Genomic DNA, 21236 nt, shown 5'->3' on the forward strand with positions numbered 1-21236 from the left:
TTTATGGATGCCTTGCTTGATCCTTCCTGCCAGTAATACACGCTTGCCCCAAAAAATTAAGCCATGTGTAAGCACAAACAGATTGAATATGAAACCGCATAAAGCTCAGTATAACATCTATAATTTAGAAGATCATTTACCTAGTTACTTGAAAAATGTGGAAAATATAGCAATTTTCAGACCATGCGATGAAAAATATACGGGCTTACGGATGTTTCGAAATAAAAACGATACTACTTTCAGACAAACGAATCGGTCTATTGTTGGTGTAAAATCTGAATGTTTGTGTGTCATTGTGATTAAACCACTTTTTTTTCGCTCGCTGATGAGGTCGCAACCAGTTTGTTATTGTTCGTGAATCAGTAGGTTTCGCAGAGAGAAATACACTTTGGGTAATTAATTTACTCGCTCAATTCTTGATTTTGTTTTTCAGTGAACAATCTGATCTTATTTCTAGATTTTCTACGGAATAAAATCCAACCCTCGCTAGTACGGGTAAAAACAGATATTGTTCTATCCGCTATTTGTAAGAGTGCCCTATGTACTGTATATCTTAACTATGGTATCACAAATTAGACTTTCATCGACCTAACCTAAATAGGAATGGTTGGTTGGGTATACAGTGCGTTATGTTGTGCTTGCTAGGTGATAGTAAAAATAAAGTATATATTTCTATAATATAGATGTCGAGTGGATAAATACATCGTAGTGTATACACACAGAGAAAGTGTAGGTAAGTGCTTCTCATAATTAGTGAGTTTTCATTAGCAGTTAGGAAAATAACAACGGAACGAGAGGAGAATGTTTGTTATCATTTAGCTTACACTATTAACACATACATTAGAATAACAATTAATTTCCACAAAAATATACATTAAATGTATATGAATTCGAATACTTTGAGTGGTGTTATACTCTAGATGGTGACGCTCGATTTCCTTGACTTGCATGAGATAGACACCAAACCTTATGATTGCAGGACTATTCTCAAACTCAGCACCGGTTTCTAGGTTGATCAGATTAGGCAGCGTCTAATTACGCGTCAAATTTGAAATATTACTCCTACATACCAGTGCTGATTCCAACGAAAACATTTCTGAAATGCATCATATATGTGTGCTTAAAGTATTTCTATCTAACGCTTGTACATACTTTTTTCAGCACTTCTCACCTGGATTACAGGAGTTTTTAATCACGTAAACATAGTCACAGTTGAGAACGCTTGAGAAGTAACATTGAAAAATATATCGACAGATCATTATTTACAAGACATTACACAAGCTATAAGGATAAATAAGGTCTTTAACATACGGAAAACTTACTCTAGTTTTTCAAGTCTGCACCATTGAAAAAAATTATAAGACGACGTTTGTGTACTGCTTTGCACAATTTTTGGCTTGATTCAAGCAAGTCCATCAAACCAATCAATTACGAAAAAAACAATTTATAGATCATTTCACCATAGAAAAGAAACCCAAAAAGAAATTTGAAGCAAAATAAACATTGAATTTTCCTATTTCAACAGTTGGAGGTTTCATATTTCCGATTCAACAAATTGTACTTTTTGTCTAATACGGATACAGTGAATAAGTATCTGCTTTAGTGAAAAGTTTTCACTAAATCTCATTGGAAACAATTATGAACATGCTAACGAATGCCTCTGTTGCAAAGAAATATTTCGCTGAAGTGAAATATTTCGTTTCAAGCATATGAAATACAATAAATTAGAATAAACGGTTTGATGAATGCCATAAGTATGAATACTTACGAGGAACGGTAATCAACTTTGGCATTAAAAGTGTGCAACTTTAACAAATTAGGTGCACCCGGACACAGCTTCAGGAAGATCTTCCAGAACATTCAACGTTTAGGAATGAAGTTCAAAATATTTATAATTGTTTGATAAACCTCAATGTTATTTAATGTTTTGCGCAAGCAAACACAGTCTATTATTTGAAATTTGTTGCTATCGAGCACTCACTTTTTTAAAATATTTAATATCACAATGACAAAAACAAAACATTAACCTAAAACATTGGTCTATTTTTACTGACTACACAAAAGCAATTCCTTTTGCCATTCTCTGCACTGATGTTGACTGGGTTCCGGCTATACTCACGCTACTTTGTATATAAATCAACTCCATAAAACTCTTCCGGCTAGTTCTCGTGGCTATCATCGATTAACGATTCATGCTGCTCCTCTAGGTCCGGTATCCGGACAATGTTCGGTTTTCGGCAATATCGCAAACGACGATAAATCAATTTGAAAAATTTGAGCAACGGATCACAGTCGTCAAATTTTACTAGAAAAGCTACGAATACCAATGATACAAACATCGGCAATGAACCCAGATAAAACATCAATGGATAAGTCTTTCCGTGTATTAACATGTCGAATAGCATCGCCATTGGAATCTGTAGCGATATGGCGACTGTTCCGATCAGTGACGATGTCAGAAAACAACCCCTAAGAGGGCAACACATTAGGTTATTTTTTTGACACATCAACACAAACACGCATAATCGTCGTACACTACTTACCACAGCCATAGGGCCTCGGACAGTACCGTTCCGATTAAACCGTTAAGAAACAGCACTAGAAACTGTTTCCGCGAAGGTAACTCAAACACCTCCAGCTGAGAAAAATTAAGTACGAACAGCAGTGGCCATAGCAGCAAGAGATTCCACATACCAACAAACCCGAAGAACAATGGAATATTGATCCGCTCTTCGGTATCGCTTTTCCGCTTGACAAGCACCAAGTAGGAGGCGTAAAAGAAGGCGCTCATGATAGCTAACACGATTCCTCGGGTCATCTTGGGTTCGTTGATTTCGGATAGCGAAACCATAACCTATGCGGAAAAGTTTAGACGTAACCTTAATTCTGCATTAGTATTAGTATTTTCAACCTACCGCGCCAGATATGCTGAAGAGCACTGCAAATATTTTAGAAACGGTGAGCTTATCCCCGCAGGACGAAGGAAACATCGCCGCTAGAATTAGCGTGAAAAAGCTGGAAGTCGAGCTCAGCAATGTCACCATCGCCGTTTCACTTGGTTCTAAGGCTAATTGAAACATATAGTTTGCTATGAACCACTAAAACGAAGAAAGAATGTTCAAATAATTAATGCAGACTAGATATTGTAGATCGTACCAAAATGGAGAACATCAGCGCCGTTCGTGCCGTTTTGTGGTGTGATTTTTGGCGACGCACTCGCAGGCTGGCCGCATACGAAAGCCGCGACATGAGTGCCTCAGTCGCTTCATGAGGTGACATTTCTCGCACCTCTGCTACTTTGCTGAAGCGAACGCTTCGTATGCTGGAATCATCACTCTCCGTTCCAGACACCTGTGCCTCAGTTTTGATCGGAATGAACGAGGAATCACTCTGAAATCATAGGATTTATCAACAAATTTTGAGCAATGCTTGAAAAGAAGCAGAGAAAGCAACATACCAGGCTTGATGTCCCATTCCCATAAAAGTTGTCCTCTTCCTCCACGTTCTCCATCAGCTGAAATATATGATAAACATTAGTAAACATAAACCTATGGCGTTTCACTTCAAATTACTCACCGCGTAATTGCCAGTTCGGTTGCAGCTTTCCTTCCATGGCGCAATAAGCCCCAGGAACACCAGGTAAATTGTGAACATTGACGCCTTAAAGTAGGTGCAAAAGAATGGCTTGTCGTAGTTTTCATTTTCGTATAAAAACTGCAAAAAACAAAAAAAATTAACACCGCTGCAATCAAAGTTCAACAATTCGCGCCAACCTTTGTTAGCTCGCTGGATGATACCCAGATGATGTCGACGATTACCAGCAAAACGATCCCCAGTATGAGCTTTTGTGCCTTATTTAACATTGCATTAGTCTCCTAGTTAAATCATCAGTGAGATCAAATCCGCAAATTGTATGGCGCTGCCGTTGAATATTGCAGTTGCTTGCCGTATAAGTAGGGGATTTATTTGTATCTGTCAGTGAAAACAATCTGCTCTCCCGTCGTTTGTTTCTTATCTTCCTACCGCACAAACCAACTGCTCAGCTGCTTGCGTTGGTCAGCCGCGAATCGCCACACCGGTAGTATAAATTGTCTTCTCTGTCAGACAAACGATGCATTCTTTAGCCACGTAAGGAAGTGATAGCTACTGCTGATGGACAGTTACGTAGGTCAGACAGCTCACATGATCTTGTGTTTTAGGTATTCTGTAAAAATAGAGATAACATAAAGATTATAAATTTGGTCCACTAATGGAGGACGTTCTAATGAATGTTTACTGGGTCACATATCAACACTTTGCAGCATTTTACAATCCTATTTATAGAAGTTGGAAATTCATTTTCACATGTGCTTCAGTACCGATAACAAATACCAAATATAGCAAAATAAGATGAAATGCTCGTAACATAAATCTTTTGAACTTCGCCTGTTACGGTTCTCTTGGTTCAGTTTAGCCTTTACGAATAGACTTGAATTATTGAGAACTGTAGCAGAGGGTCCAAGGCCCCTGTAAAGGAGGATGGTTGCAACAGCTCTTAACCATGACTGTTGCGTAAAATCCAATGGTTAAAACCCCCTAAGCTAAGGTGTTATGCGACCCGTGCCGATGGATGACGTGGTGGGGGGGTTTAAGAAATACCCAGCCTCCAACGGAGCCTGTGGAGTACCAGGGCACCCTTCACAGTAATTAGCCCTTACTGCATCACGCGGGTCACTGATGCAGCGGACTCTTCTTTACCCAGCGACTCGTGGGAATTTTATGAACGACAAAACTTCACAAAATTCGGCCACCGGCAGCCTTTCTTTGCCGGAACCCATGGACTTATCGGAGCGTAGTCCAATAAAAACAAACGCACCGGGCAGAACGGAGGAGATGGAGCATGAGGATGATTTCAACCTCGACAGCGAATCGCTGGACGGAGGACCCTCTGCTTCATCCTTAATCCTACTTTCTCCACAAGGGAATGACGAAAGTCAAATGGACTTAGTTCCCGGTCCACAGACAAGGCCCGATGACGAAGGGAAACCCGAATCATCGGCACCCCTTGTCAAGCGACTTTCAAATGCGCAGAGGCGGCGACTGAGCAAAAATCTCCGCTCCGGTCTCTCGTACGAAGAAGCCAGGAAGCTGGCCCTCCTTCCAACAGAGCAGCCTGCTCAGTCGAACCAAGTCGCCGTCAAGCGACAGCGGTCGGACGACTTGGTGTTCCCAAATACCAGTACTAAGTGTCCACAGCCTAAAAAACTGCGGAACGGCACTGGTTTGGGGTCATCGGGTTCGAAGCCGCTCTCGAAGGCCACATATAGGGACATGGTGGGAGCTATAAGCCTTGCAGTTACTTCTGCTACCCACCCCAGCTCCCTACCCACAACGGACCAGCTTCAGGCTGTCCGGACCTCCATCCTCGATCACATTGCGGACCAGGAAAATCCAACCACCAAGCCCAAGTTTAACGGTTGCCATCTAAAAAATGGCTTCCTGCAACTTGCCTGTGCCGACAACGACACAGTGCAGTGGTTGGAAAGGGAGGTACCTTCTCTCGTACCATGGGAGGGAGCACAACTTCGTGTATACCACATGAAGGATCTGCCGAAGGCCAGACGGTATGTCGGTTACTTCGCGGACAGTGCGAACTCTCCGGACGAGAAGATTCTTCGTTCACTCCAGAATCAGAACGACCATCTCTCTACCAAAATGTGGCGAGTCTGTAACCGCAAATTGGTAAAGACCTTGGTCGAACTAGTTCTGGATATTGACGAAGAATCGGCCAAACTCGTTGAGAGTAGAAATAATGAACTGCACTACGGTTTCGGCAAAGCACGCATCCGAAAGGTAAGCGGAAGGCCGAACGTCACAGGCAGGAAAGACTCCGTCGCAACGTCAGGGAAGGTACGTGCGGGTAACTCCTCCGGGAGTACTCTGCCACCACCCAGGCAAAGCGATCCTGCGAATGGGCTAAAGGTTCGCGTGGGAAACTCCTCCGGGAGTGCCCCACAACCACCCAAACGCAACCCTGCGGTTGGGAAGGTACGCGCAGGATGCTCCCCCGTGAGTGCCCTGTCACCACCCAAACAACGCAACCCCGCGGCTGCTCGGACGGTTCCGCCGAAGACTCGCAAGAGTGTGAAGCATCAGCCACCGAACAGTCGCACCCCCCGGAGTCAAAAACCGCCACAGTGTTCGCGACGACCTTCTGTTGCCAATCGACTGCTGCAACCGAAGCCGAACAGTGAGGAAGAGCAACTTCCATCAACCAGCCAAACCGCTGTTGGCAGCCGTCAGCCAATACTTCCGATCCGGACAAAGACGGCAACTTCACTGCAAAGTGAGCAGCCTTCGCTGCGTGCAAGCGAATCTCCATCACGCAAAAGGCGCCTCGGGTGTTCTTTGCAGGAGATTCGCCAAAGAGCAGCTAGCGGCTGCATTCATCCAGGAGCCGTGGATCAACGAATCCAAAGTTTTCGGACTTAACGCTCCTAACGGTAGGTTAATCTACTGTGACACGCAGTCCAAACCAAGGACTGCAATTCTGCTAAATAGAGAACTAAAATTTTTACCTATTACAGAATTTATCCAACGTGACGTCGTTGCCGTCACAGTTGAAGTACCGACAACCAGAGGAAAGCAGGAAATGGTTATCGCGTCGGCCTACTTCCCGGGCGACCAAGGTGATATACCGCCACCCGAAGTTGCTGCGCTCGTGCGGTACTGCAAGGCCATCAACAAGCCGTTTCTGATCGGCTGCGATGGCAACGTTCACCACACGATCTGGGGCAGCTCGGACACCAACACCAGGGGTGAGTACCTACTTGAATACCTTACTTCTAACGATGTCAATGTATGTAATGTAGGGAATAACCCCACTTTTATCAACGCTATCAGACAGGAGGTCCTTGATCTCACTCTGTGTAGCGCCTCTATTTCTGAAAGGATTAAAAATTGGCATGTCTCCGATGAAACTAGTTTGTCGGACCACAGACACATCGTTTTTAATATAGAGGCTAACCCTCTGAAAAGAGAGCTGTTCAGAAATCCTAAGAATACAGATTGGGAATCCTTTAAGGAACACCTGATCGATTCACGAACTTTCAGTTACAGCAACATTCGAAATTCAGTTGACCTGAATTCGGCAGCAAATGATCTACAAAACAATATCATGGATGCTTTTGACGCTAACTGTCCACTAACGCAGCGGTCAGTATGCCGTGACGTACCCTGGTGGAATGATCAACTTAGTGACCTTCGTCGGGAAACTAGGCGGTTTTTCAACAGGGCAAAAGTCACGTCTAACTGGGACGACTACAGGGCGTCCCTCACTAAGTACAACGCCGAGCTACGCAAGGCTAAACGGAAATCCAGAGTAAGTTTCTGTGAAAGAATCCAAACTCTGCCGGAAGCTACGCGGCTCCAAAAGGCGATGTCCAAAGACCATACTAACGGTTCAGGACAAGTGAGGAAAGAGGATGGATGCCTCACTGTCACTACCAGGGAAACGCTGGAGGTTCTTATGAACACCCACTTTCCTGGATCGACAGAGACCGAAGAACTGAATAGTGATGGGTCGCGACAGGACAATTCGAGACATATGGCGTCTCGGGAGTCCATCCTGCTGGCCCGTCGACTGTTCACGGAAGCTTCAATAGGTTGGGCTCTAAGCTCATTCGACCCTATGAAGCCTCCAGGTCCAGACGGCATACTACCCATCTTTCTACAAAAATCGGCCGCAGTTATCATGTCCGAACTCATCAACCTCTTCAGAGCTAGCTTTATCCTGGGCCATATTCCGGATAACTGGCTGAAGGTGAAGGTAGTGTTTATCCCCAAAGTTGGAAGAAAGGACAAAACCCTACCTAAAACTTTCAGGCCCATGAGTCTGACTTCATCACTTCTCAAGGTGATGGAGAAAATAATGGATAAATATATCCGTGATGAGTTTCTTAAAGACTCCCCGCTGAACAGGAACCAACATGCCTATCAATGCGGCAAGTCAACAGAAACTGCTCTTCACAGCTTAGTGACGTTGATTGAAAAGTCCCTGAGTTATCAGGAGACGACGCTATGTGCCTTTCTTGATATTGAAGGGGCCTTCGATAACACGTCCTTTGCATCAATTGATACGGCTCTTTCTCATAAGGGAATCGACCACACTTCAAGGAGCTGGATACACGCAATGCTCTCTAGCAGAGTGATCACAGCAACCTTGGGAGATTCTTCTGTAACAATGTCAGTGATCAAGGGATGCCCGCAAGGAGGAGTTCTCTCGCCCTTGTTATGGTCACTAGTTGTCGACGCACTTCTCAACAAGCTTTCACAGCTTGGTTACGAGGTCATTGGATACGCCGATGACATCGTCCTCATCGTCAGAGGTAAAGATGACGCAACTCTGTCGAGTCGAATGCAAACGGCTCTGAATACCACCATGTCATGGTGTTTACAGGAGGGTCTAAACATAAACCCCTTAAAAACAGTCCTAATTCCATTCGGCAGACGAAGGACCATCACTCCTCCAATACTGAATGGAGTTAGACTGGGCTTTAGCAATGAAGTCAAATATCTCGGAACTATTCTGGACAAGAAACTGAACTGGTCTGCACAACTGGATCATGCCGCTAAGAAAGCGATCTCAGCGACCTGGGCCTGCAGAACTCTGTTCGCTAAGACCTGGGGACTGAAACCAGACTTGGCACTCTGGTCTTACAAGACCATTGCCCGACCAAGAATCACCTATGCTGCCCTAGTGTGGTGGCCTAAGGTGAACGAAGTGACTGCGCAAGCCAAACTCCAAAAAGTTCAAAGACTTGCATGTCTTTCGGTTACCAGCGCTATGCGAACAACTCCAACTGCAGCCATGGAAGCTATGCTTTGCCTACTACCTCTACATCTTCATGTGAAAAAAGGAAGCAGAGCTTGGCGCTCAAAGGTTGCAAAGGAGGAAAACTATACTTGAAGGGGACCAAATCGGCCACCTTCGCATACTTAGGGAGTTCAAACTAACTCCGCTATTAACCACAGTCTCCGACTGGATGGACGTTAGGACCAACATGGATATTCCATATAGAGTGATTGAAACAAACCGCTCTATGTGGAACAATGGAGGGCCTAATCTTCCACCTGGCATCGTCAGTTTTTATACGGACGGCTCGAAAATGGGATCCCTTACGGGATCTGGTATATACGGACCCGGTATCAGGAAAACGTTTTCCCTGGGAAAATGGCCCACCGTTTTTCAAGCAGAGGTATATGCCATATATATCTGCGCAAAAATATGTCTGCAACGCAACTACAGACATGCGAAAATCGGTATATTCTCGGACAGTCAAGCAGCACTACTAGCACTTAAGTCCGTCAAATGCGCTTCAAAACTTGTTTGGGAATGCATTGAAACTCTACGGGAACTTTCCCGACAGAATTCAGTTTTTCTGTTTTGGGTGCCCGGACACTGCGGAGTCGAGGGTAATGAACACGCTGACTACCTAGCAAGACAGGGATCAGCTCAGCGGTTTATTGGCCCCGAGCCGTTTCTAGGTACGTCCATTTCCGCTATCAAAAGCGAACTACTAACTTGGGAAGGGCTAGAAATAGTATCCCAATGGCAACAGGCACAGGGCTGTAGACAAGCTAAACAGTTTATCTATCCGAACCCTGGAACCGCCAGAAAGCTACTTAGTCTAAATCGTAGTGACCTACGGATAATCACGGGACTCCTCACCGGACACTGTCCCGCTTTTTATCATTTAAAGAAAATCGGCGTAGTGTTGAACGACACCTGCCGATTCTGCAAATCTGAACCAGAGAGTTCAGAGCATTTGCTTTGCTCTTGCGAAGCTCTTGCTTCCCCTAGGTACAACTTCTTAGGAAGTTACCTTTTAACTCCATACCAAGCATGGAGCTCCAATCCCAAGCAGGTCATTAGTTTCATCAACTATGTTGTACCTAATTGGGGTACAGGTTTACAACAAAACAGTTCTACTCCATCAATGAGTACGAGCAATCCGTAACCTGTGCACAGCAATCGGGGCCCGCCACAAAAGACAATCAGCAAGAATGTCGCAGTGGCATTTCAGTACCCAGTGCCCTTCAGGCATACAGAGTAAACATAAATCTTGTAATGAACATATACAAATATATTGAAGGACCAGTTTATATATTCTCGTTCACTTGTCGGCTTTCAAATTCGCCGATTTTTCAATCTCTTTTCACTGATAAAAAATATGCCAGATCGATTAGGTAGGATGATTGAAAGATTGCAATCGTTTACAGAATTAATTTCAAGATGGTTATAAAGAGCAGACATGCTCTTCTCCGAACTGAGACAAATAGTACCGATCAGCGCATCTCTGGTTCACAGTTTGAGGCAGATTGAATTAATATACTCTGTCCACAGGTACGAAATATTTTTGTTTTGATTTGCCGATATATGTGCTAATTATGAAGTAACGTAATTTGGTTTAATTCGGAATACATGTTAATGTGTTGATGTTTTATTCTGCCTCTACATCTTCAACGGCGAATCGCGGAACAAATCAACAATACGCAATACAGCATTTTTCTATTTCGTTTTACAATTTTTTTGATCATATTTTTTTAGAATCAACTTTCTGCAATCAAATAAAAAGATTTATGTTACTTTGTGTAGCTCATTATAGTGATAACAAAAAAAATACAATGAGCAAGTATGCTCAAAATTATGCTGGTTTCGCAAACCGGTCGTTGTATGCTCATATCTCGATTCGGGACAGACTATCAGTATTAGCAGGGTCGCAGTTGACCGAGAAGTTGGTGTCTAATAAACAACAGAAAGTCAATTTTCGTTAGCACAACATAACAATGCTCCTTACTATTTTACTTTTTCAATGACTAATGCTGGGTATTCCAATTTTTCGCCATATTGAGGCGAAATTGTATTCGAAGCTTATCACTATTTAATATTTTCATAAGGTTCGTGGTACACATCTTTTCGTATCCTAAATAAACAGCTCACGATTTTTTGCGTCTGCAAGAACTTTTGTAATATACCTACATAGATATTCAAGGCACGAGCTAAAGTTACTTTAGTATTAACACTTTGAATTCAAACGACTCGCAATCTCAAACACATATATGCTTGAGTTGGTATGGCTCGATTCCTAATCGAATTATTTATCACAGTAAATGCAATCATCACCGCCATCAGAATGAATACGTATATCCATCAGTCGGATGGACGATTCATATTTACACTGTGGTCTGGTTTATTTTTAGTGGAAACAGCGAACTCACCGCCCTGACATAGATTGCGCGTTCCCACTGATGTACCAGGAGCTCTTTCACAAATTCAATTGCAGCACGCGCGACTGTGGTCAGCCATAATTCACGATCGGTACTGCTGTCAGTAAGTTTCATCCAGCATTGATTTATTGGATCTATTCAGCTATTTGTGGGATCGCTTGGTTGTCTCCCCAGCTCTTTATTGAATTGAAGCAGGCATTCACGTTGAACGAAAGCAAAGCAATGTGTGATAAGTGCCTATGTACGGGTAGACAATCACCGACGACAACGACGGCAGACCGATGGGGCCAAGAAACGGACGACTGACTGTTTTATTTTAAGGCCGAAAGGGTACGACCGGTGGGACAGGCGGACAGGCATGAAACGCCAAAGGATACAAGCATGACTGCGGCCATGCGGCTTGCTGCTATAATAGCTGAGTTGTGCAGTGCAACGCGATGCGTAGGGTGGGGTTTTCTTTAGATATGAATGAATGACCTTTTTTGATGGAATGGAAAACAAAAAAGTTTGAATAAAATATTAAAACTATAGTAATTTTTTTCACGGCAGTGGAAGTCTAATATCAAATGTTTTATAAATGAGTTTTATGTTGGATATCGTTACAGATAGTATACTTATAACTTGTTAGAGGCTGTGGATGTGTTATTTATTGCGCATACACAGACTTAAATACAATATGGGTATTCATGTCGAGCTCGTAAACAAATACCCAGCCGTAAAAATACTCATGTGGCGATAGATTTTCCCCAGTCTATAAATTCAACCATCACTAACATTTCCATCGACAGAGAAGAAAGAGAGAGCAGCAGTCTTCGAGTTGTAACCCTAAGCTACGGACGCGTGTTTGATTGCTCAAAGATAATAAACTAAGATTTTCGATAAACGCCGCGTTTTTTATTCGTTGCAGCTCGCATTCCCACAATTGGTGACCCCGACGCGAGTTATAAATCGCTAAATCGATAAAATCGATAAAAACGGGAAGCGTCATTTCACGATTATAACCTCAAAATGTCTAATTCTGAACAAGACGAACCACAATTGCCGCAAGCGGCAGCCGCAGTCGCTGTAAAACTGCCCGAATTCTGGAAAAGTGATCCTCACATGTGGTTTGCCCAAGCAGAGGCTCAGTTCTACTTGGCACAAATTACTAAAGACGAAACGAAATTCTGGCATATCATCGCCAAGATCGATCAAAGTGTGATATGCCATGTATCTGATCTGGTCGCAAATCCACCAGCTAGAGACAAGTATAACGCTATAAAAGAACGCCTTATTGCACGTTTTGCTCTTTCCTCCCAAACTCGATTGGAACAGTTGCTTGGATCGTGTGATTTGGGAGATTTGCGACCAACGCATTTGCTCGCTCGAATGCAAGAAATAGCCGTTGGACTTAACGTAGACGAAAAATTAATGAAAATGTTTTTTTTTTTGAAGCGTTTGCCCGTGAGCGTACGAGCTGTGCTAAGCATAAATGATGGCAGTCTTTCGAAATTGGCAGAGATGGCGGATAAAATGGTGGATTCGTCGTCCAGCAGTGTCGAAATCGTGAACGCGTCATCATCGGCTACCTCAGCTGCAGAAATCGTTACTTTGAGGGATGAAATCGAAGTCCTATCCGCCGAAATTCGCCGCCTCAAAACAGGCCCGCGAAGAAGCCGGAGTCGTTCCGTTCCAAACAGGAATGCTACGGAAACAGAAACTATGTGTTGGTACCATCGTAATTATGGCGCTCGTGCGCAACATTGCCGCGAACCGTGTGTTTTTCATCGTCAAAAAAACTAAGGGAACACCCGCTTGAATCGGCGCAAGTGGGTGAAGATATAATGCAAAGTCGTCGTTTGGTCATTTATGACAGAACAAGCAACACCAGGTTTCTCATAGACACGGGCTCCGACGTTTCCATCATTCCAGCGACACGGCCTGAAAAACTGTCTGGACCAATTCCGTTCTCATTGCACGCTGCAAATGGAACAAAAATCAACGCATACTCTAGCAAATATATTTCAGTCGATCTCGGTTTACGTCGTCGTTTAACTTGGAAATTTTTAGTTGCGGACGTAACGAAGGCGATCATCGGTGCCGACTTTTTATCGCATTTTAGTCTTTTGGTGGATTTGAAAAATCGGCAGATGGTGGATGGTGCAACCAAGATTCGCGCGACTGGAGATCTTGTGCCGGCAAAAGTTTACGGAATTAAAACTATCGACGCGCATCATCCAATGAGGAATATTTTGGCTGACTATCGCGAAATCCTCGTACCATCTACTGTTTAGCGTGAAGTAAAACATGATGTCACGCACCTTATCGTCACAAAAGGCCCGCCAATAGCTTCGAAAGTCAGGCGAATGCATCCTGAAAAGCTGAGAGCAGCCAGAGAGGAGTTTCGGACAATGTGTGAACTTGGGATATGCCGACCATCGAGTAGTAGCTGGGCCAGCCCACTTCATTGTGTCCCAAAAAAGAATGGCGAGTGGAGATTCGTTGGAGACTATCGACGACTGAACAAAGCGACCGTTCCAGACAGATACCCAGTACCTCACGTCCACGATCTGCTTAATCGTTTTGAAGGTAAGGCAATATTCACTACTCTCGACTTAGTGAGAGCGTATCATAATATACCAGTGGAGGAATCCGATATCGCAAAAACAGCAGTTATCACTCCTTTTGGTCTCTACGAATTCACGCGGATGCCATTTGGCCTCTGCAATGCAAGCCAAACTTTTCAACGCTTCATGAATAAATTGTTCGGGGACCTGGACTTCGTCATTGTGTTTATAGACGATATCTGTATAGCTTCAGCAAATGAAACAGAGCATATATGTCACGTCCGCATAGTCTTGGAACGACTGAAGAAAAACGGGCTGGTGATAAATGCAGATAAATGTCACTTCGCAAAGCCAGAAGTAGAATTTCTGGGTTACACGATTAACAAATCAGGAATCCGACCGCTTCCGTCACGAGTTGCAGTAGTTCTAGAATACAGCACTCCTGTTACCGTAAAAGATCTGCGTCGTTTTCTTGCACTAGTAAATGTATACAAACGTTTCATACCACACGCTGTCGAAGTTCAGGGAAACCTTCGAAACCTGATCCCCGATAACAGAAAAAACATATATTATATAGATATTAGAAAGATTAGCTGGGATGAACAGTCAGAGCAGGACTTTATGAAATGCAAGCAAGCTCTTGCAAACGCTGCTCTGTTGCATTACCCTGATGCCTCGAAGCCAATGGCTTTAATGGTAGATGCTTCAAATTTTGCAGCAGGGGCAGTTCTTCAGCAGTTTGATCGAAACGCTTGGCGTCCCCTAGGATTTTTTGAAGTAGAATACTTCTCTCAGGAAGTTCGGCTACATAGGGATGTGGAATGAAAATCTAAAACCGAAAAAAGTGAAAAATATGTCCAATTTCAAATGCTAATAAATCGGTTAGTATTCGATGGATTTCCTTCGTTCTTGCAGCAATAGATTGGAAAATCTTCTAAGATTCTTCCCATAATAAGATAATTGTAATTTAATTATTCACACTTTTGTACTATTTAAAATAGTCAAGCCTTGTCAAAACGAAAAACTCGACTTCTGATTGGTCGTTATATGCTTGCTTCCCAAGCACGGTCGACAGGATCATATACCTTGCAATTGAAAACATGCTATTTGGCCTATATTACCGCCTGTTTCAGCCGGAGCCGCTCATAATAGTTCTAGACAGCGACAACAGCAGTCGTCCTTCCTTAGCAGCAGCATTAGCCCTGTGGTTGGTCACCACGTCTCAGGAGCAGCGCGGTTTTTCTCAGCGTGTGTCGCCAGACAGCCATTATTCCCCCCGTGTTGGGGCAGCATGAAGATTGCCATCAGGAAATCCAATTTAGGAAATCAAAATGCCTTTTTGGAGCAAATAAACAAGTCATTGAAAGTTAATAATTTTTGTCAACGCAAGCAAGCATTCTGTGTTGCATCCTAACAATTTAAATTTGTCGCACCCGTCTAATTTACTGAATGTGAAATAGCTTCCACAGTGCATGTTGTCCGTGTATCTTAATTCCCCCAATGTTAGGGCAGCTCAAAGGTTGTAATTAGCAACCGATTTTGAACAGCAAAATGCTTTTTTGAAGGCAAATAAAAAAATAATTGAAGGTTAATAATTTTCTGGCATCAACACAAGCAGACATTCTGTGCGGGATGCAATCAAATTCTGTTGTAGTTGTCTAATTTTTACTTTATTTAGTAAACTCCCCACTGTAGGGGCAGCGCAAACGCTGCGATCAGCATAACCGACATTGAATAATAAACTGCCCTGTTAGAACGCATTCACAAAAGCAGTTAGTTCGACTATGCAGAGCTTATATGAAGAAGATTCAATCAATCAGCGTAAACAGAATTTCGTCGTCTCCCAGCTGCCAAGTTGTCACATGATGCAACACGCAACAGCGAGCAAACGAAATCGCTTGATGTTACAAACCGCAATAAGATACGGGTTAAAACCGTTGCGTGTGTGAGCGCACCATCGGTGTTTATTCGCTGGATACACTATCTACTGTCTACTGAACGCAATAATCTGCTTACATGCGACACGGGGACGGGAACATTTTCTTCAACCAAGCTGTACAACATGACACAAAACATGTTATTTTGTTGCTTCAATGAGAGTGCTATCGGTCCGGCTCGATAGAATGTTCACAAGAAATCATTTTTGTGCATCCGTGCTACGAAACTGAGGAAAAACTTTAGAAACTGAAAAAAGAGGTGGAGCTTATCAAATGATCGCTCTGAACCAGAATGAAGTCACACATATTTTTCAAGTTATATCATTCCACCACGTACGTAAAATGATTCATTCCTATTTTCATCCCTATATAAGAGCCTGTTTTAGTCGAAGCCGCTCATAGTAGTTCTGAACAGCGACGACGGCAGTCCTCCCTTAGCAGCAGCGGGAGCGAGCAGTGGGTACCATCGATAGCGGATAGCGGCCACAACTGTGGCATGGCTGCGAATAAGCGTAGCAGTTTCAGCGGATCTCACCATCGATAGCAGCAGGGCCAGCAGATGCAGGTACAGCGGATACCAATGGCGGCCACAACTGTGGCATGGCTACGGATAGCGTTGCAGGTGCTCAGCAGTTGGGCCAGCGTATAGCGGCCACAACTGTGGCATGGCTATGCATAGCGTAGCTGTTGCAGCGGGTATATCAGCATCGATAGTAGCAGGGTCAGCTGATGCAACGACACTCCCTCCACTAAAATGCTGTTTCAGTGTGGTAGCGGGAAGCATCAGCAGCAGGCTTGCATGAAGTGAATACATCAGCCAGCAACTTTCTCTAAGGCCTCTGCCATAGTAGACGCGAAAAGCGGCGCGAACTGATTTGCTCGGCCGTAGGTTGATGTACAGCTCTACTGATGGCTGTACATTAACCTACAGCTGAGCGAATCGGTTCGCGTCGCTTTTCGCGTCTATTATGGCAGAGGCCTAATGGGAAAGTTGTATCAGTTTGTTCAGAAGAATATTATTGTCGGTAATATTACAGAGATGCGATTGCGTAAATCCGATTTTGAATTGAACAATTGTTCTTTTGAGAACAAATAACACACTTATTTGAAGACTTAATAGCTTTTGGTACCAATCGCAGTATAGTGACAGCCTCAGCGGTAGATGCAGATGCAGCCGGTACTTCTCTGAGGCCGATGTAAAGGTAAATGGAGCAGCACGGCGATACAGTTCGGGTTATGCTTAGACGCGCGTCATTTTTCGTTGTTGATATTCCCCACATGAAACGACGCGCTTTCGTATGATAGCGGTGGTATTAGCGGTAGATGCATTTGCCAACACTTCCTCCAGTAAAGCCGTGTCTAGTTTTCAATGTGAAAACACCTTTCTCATTGTGTTGACCGTGCGCCTTAGTCCTCACTATCAAGGTAACACAGAGATGTAAGATAAACACTACATCCTATGATAAATTGAACAATTGTCCTTATAACGACAACAAATGAATTAATGAAGATTTAATTTTGAATTGGAATACTTCTCTCAGGAAATTCGGCTACATAGGGATGTAAAATGAAAATCTAACACTGAAAAAAGTGAGAAAAATTTCAAATGCTAATAAATCGGTTAGTTTTCGATGGATTTCCTTCGTTTTTGCAGCAATCGATAAGAAAATCTTCTAAGATTCCTACCAAATGCATGAAATTGCAATTTTATCATTCGAACTATTGTACTATTGAAAACTCTTAAGCATTGTCAAAACACAAAATTCGACCTCTGATTGGTCGTTATACCGCGCTTTCCCAAGCACGGTAGGCAGAGTTATGGACCTAGTAAATTGGGAATGCATCATTTGGCCTATATAAGAGCTTCATCAGATAATAAACAAACATTTCATCGGATATTAAATTGAACAACTGAAATTTGAAGAACACAAATGATTATTTGAAGAGTTAATATTTTCTCGTTATGCGCTATAATCCAAAGTTAATTATCTTCATCTACATGCATACTCTGACTATTATTACGTGTTTGCATCGCTTAGTGTTTGGCTACGGTCATGCAGAACGCAAATAACGGCGCGATGCGATTCGGCAAGACGAAATCTGTTGAAATGTATAACTCTACTTCGCCTTAAAAAGAGCTGTACATTTCACCACGGTAAGGCGAATCGCATCGCGCCGGCATTCGCGTTCTGCATAACCGTAGCCTTTGTTCAGTTCCCGTTTAATGATGTCGTATTAAATGTGCATATTACAATTCGGCAGCACTTCAACTTCTCATTTGCACAAAATTTAAAAATATTCAATGAACTTCATTCAAAATATCAGACAAAAAGAAATTACAATACTGCCAATGAACGGTCAACGTTTATTTACTAGAAAAAATGACTGACACGCAAACAGCCAGGTTATCTTTCTTGTAAAAGTATTCTACTTCAACCTTGCGGTCGTGGCTTCGCATACAACCTTCTTGTGATTTTTCAACCAAATTTTCGTCAAGCCAGCAGAAGTATTCAACGTTTGGTCGTGAGTTAACGGCAATGAAACTTGCTGTTAAATATTTTAGATATCTAATCGAAGGACGTCAATTTACTATCTACACTGACCATTTTCCTCTCAGTTGTGCAATAAATAGTGACCCTAGTAGTCGTTTGCCACACGAAGAGCGCTATCTGCGCTATGTGGCAGAGTTCACCACGGATATTCGCCACATCAATGGCAAGGATAATATTGCAGCAGATACCTTATCGAGATTAGAAACCGTTGTTGCAAGTATCGACTATAACGCTATAGCCCAGGATCAAGAAAATGACGAGCAACTGCTTAAATTAAAAAAATCCCCAGCTACCGGCTTAAAGCTGGAACCGAGAAAATTACCTTATTTAACTAAACCGATTTTTTGTGATGTTTCAGGACCAAATCGAGTTCGCCCGTACATTCCTGAGCGTCACCGAGTCCATATTTTGTCCCAGCTACACGGCCTTGCGCATCCTGGAGCTAAAGCAACGCGGAAATTGTTAGCAGATCGATTCGTTTGGCCATCAATGAACAAAGATGTCAATCAGTATGTAAAAACATGCCTGCAATGCCAACGTTCAAAGATTTCACGTCATACCGTTGCTCCCCTTTCAACATTTGTGACTCCTAACGCACGTTTCCGTCACATCCACATAGACCTGGTTGGTCCTTTACCGCCCTCTCAAAATTACCGATACTTGCTAACGATAATTGATCGATTTTCGCGCTGGCCAGAAGCCATCCCTTTGAGCGATATGACTGCACCAACAGTCGCTTTTATGCTTTATGCTAGTTGGATTTCGCGGTTCGGTACTTCTGAAATGATTACCACCGATCAAGGACGACAGTTCGAGTCCGAGCTGTTCAAGGAATTAGCTCGATTATTGGGAGTCCACCATATTCATACGACAGCTTACCACCCGCAAGCGAATGGAATGGTGGAGAGATTCCACCGCACGTTGAAAGCCGCCATCATGTGTACCGACGCTAAAGAATGGCATAATCGGCTCCCATTGGTTCTGCTCGGTCTTCGAACCGCTTATCATGAGGATCTGAAGTGTTCATCTGCAGAGCTGGTATACGGTCAAGCGCTTAGAGTTCCCGGCAAATTCTATGATTTACCGGCAAGTAACATCGATCGCACTGAACTAGCTGCTAAACTACACAAAACATTCGCGGATCTTAAAGCGCCCGCAGCATCTCGCCACACAAATGAAAAAGCGTTCGTGCATCCAAAACTGAAGGACTGCAGCCATGTATTCATTCGCGTAGACGCTGTCAAAAAACCACTCCAGCAACCCTTCGAAGGACCCTACAAGGTGATAGCGAGGAACGAGAAATGTTTCGATATTTTGATCTCGGGAAAAAAGGTGACGGTTTCAATTAATCGGATTAAGCCGGCTCATATATGCGCTGAAAGCCTTCTAGAACATCCTCAGGACGATCGACGTACATTAGTCACACCAAGTGGACACCGTGTTCGTTTCTTGGTGTAACTGGGGGGGCACATGTGGCGATAGATTTTCCCCAGTCTATAAATTCAACCATCACTAACATTTCCATCGACAGAGAAGAAAGTGAGAGCAGCAGTCTTCGAGTTGTAACCCTAAGCTACGGACGCGTGTTTGATTGCTCAAAGATAATAAACTAAGATTTTCGATAAACGCCGCGTTTTTTATTCGTTGCAGCTCGCATTCCCACACTCACCTCCATTGACGAGTAATGGAAGATACACAGTTTACGGCTGGGTATTGGTCTTCGTATACGAGCTCGATGTGAAGACCCCTAATAAGATTTTCCAGTTTCTAACAATCAAACGGTCCACCCTCATAATTATTGACAGACCTTACAACCTTACGCCATCCAAATCCATTCAATTTTCGTTACCACTTGCCATTTGACCGCAGTGAAAAAGTACCAATAAAAATTCACACTGGGATGCACATCTCTCCGACACCTCTTCGGTTAGTAAATGTCCATCGTCTGCATACATCTCATACGCTCAATATTAACCATATTTACATAAAGTAACCATTGCCCTCTTATCAAACGTTAGGAACACCATTGTCTTGTCGCTGATACTCTGACAAATGAAATATATTCAACCACTGATACGTGACTAACTTAGCAGATTTTAACAATGATATTATACGAGACAACACGGTTATCGTGATGGGACGTCATGAACTTGCACTAGAGCGCGATAATTGAAGTCAATTGAAAAAGTAAATAGATGAACACTACACGGTTACGGGATTGCATATTTTTTACACACATAACTTATGTTTTGTAAGCAGATACACACCTCTAAGTCAAAGCCGCTTTGCACCGCACATCAAACATCGAATAAAACTGATAAAACTGCTTTTTCTTCTAAGTTTAAAACCTTTACTCTAACTCAATAAAGAAAAGCAATGGGAATTTTCAAATTGGAGCACGAAATTTTCACTTTTTCGGTAAAACAAACATTGAGATAGTCCATATCGCGAGCAGTGCCGGATGACAAAACGAAACTGACAGACGACGTCGCCGTGATTCAAAGATTGGAAACGTCAGAAAAGTGTGTTCATGCGCGCATTGTATAGAATGATTACAGCCAATGAACATTCTCCGCTGAAGCGTTTTTCGTACGCAAAACGACGCTTATTTTAATGCTAAAATTAAAATCAATATGGTGAAAAATGATGGTTTCGGAATTTCACTCTTTTTCTTAACGATATCAAACAAATGCGTATCTGATAACATAGGCGTCGCGAGGGAGGGGGCAGGGGGGCCGTTTACCCCCCCCCCCCCCCCTTCCCTAATCACTGGCATTGGTGCAGACTTTTTTTTGGCATTGGTGCAGAATTTTTTTTTGCAGAATAACGCTAAGGTGAAATTTCTTTTACACACCAAGTTCCCCAAGACGGTGCTGCTGTGGCTGACAATCAGCGTGAAGGGGATGTTAAACCTGCTCTTCTTTTGCTCCGGA

At 43.2% G+C, this 21236-nt stretch overlaps 1 protein-coding gene across 3 annotated transcripts; it reads right to left on the reverse strand.

The window, feature by feature from the left end:
* Positions 1-237: 237 nt before the first annotated feature.
* On the reverse strand, positions 238-20796 carry LOC129723388 (solute carrier family 35 member F5). Of its 3 annotated transcripts, none has more exons than XM_055677583.1 (8): positions 20571-20796; positions 3774-4204; positions 3577-3714; positions 3458-3514; positions 3157-3390; positions 2916-3098; positions 2544-2854; positions 238-2469 (listed from the first exon to the last, which is right to left on the reverse strand). In XM_055677583.1, the coding sequence occupies exons 2-8, from the start codon at positions 3861-3863 to the stop codon at positions 2160-2162; spliced, it is 1323 nt and encodes a 440-aa protein (XP_055533558.1). In that variant the 5' UTR covers positions 3864-4204; positions 20571-20796; the 3' UTR covers positions 238-2159. The 3 variants fall into 3 exon arrangements, with proteins under 3 accessions (XP_055533558.1, XP_055533560.1, XP_055533559.1); XM_055677585.1 differs by lacking the exon at positions 20571-20796 and adding an exon at positions 20111-20460; XM_055677584.1 differs by lacking the exon at positions 20571-20796 and adding an exon at positions 11260-11516.
* Between the last annotated feature and the right edge of the window lie 440 nt (positions 20797-21236).

The sequence above is a fragment of the Wyeomyia smithii genome, chromosome 2 (assembly GCF_029784165.1).
Source record: "Wyeomyia smithii strain HCP4-BCI-WySm-NY-G18 chromosome 2, ASM2978416v1, whole genome shotgun sequence".
Lineage (NCBI taxonomy): Eukaryota > Metazoa > Arthropoda > Insecta > Diptera > Culicidae > Wyeomyia > Wyeomyia smithii.

Coding starts and splice junctions, on each gene's coding strand:
- LOC129723388 (XM_055677583.1), bottom strand. CDS start 3,863: ATGTTAAATAAGGCACAAAAGCTCATACTGGGGATCGTTTTGCTGGTA. Junction 3,391..3,457: donor GGAATGGGACATCAAGCCTG/GTATGTTGCTTT, acceptor CTATGATTTCAG/AGTGATTCCTCGTTCATTCC. Junction 2,855..2,915: donor TCTTCAGCATATCTGGCGCG/GTAGGTTGAAAA, acceptor TTTTCCGCATAG/GTTATGGTTTCGCTATCCGA.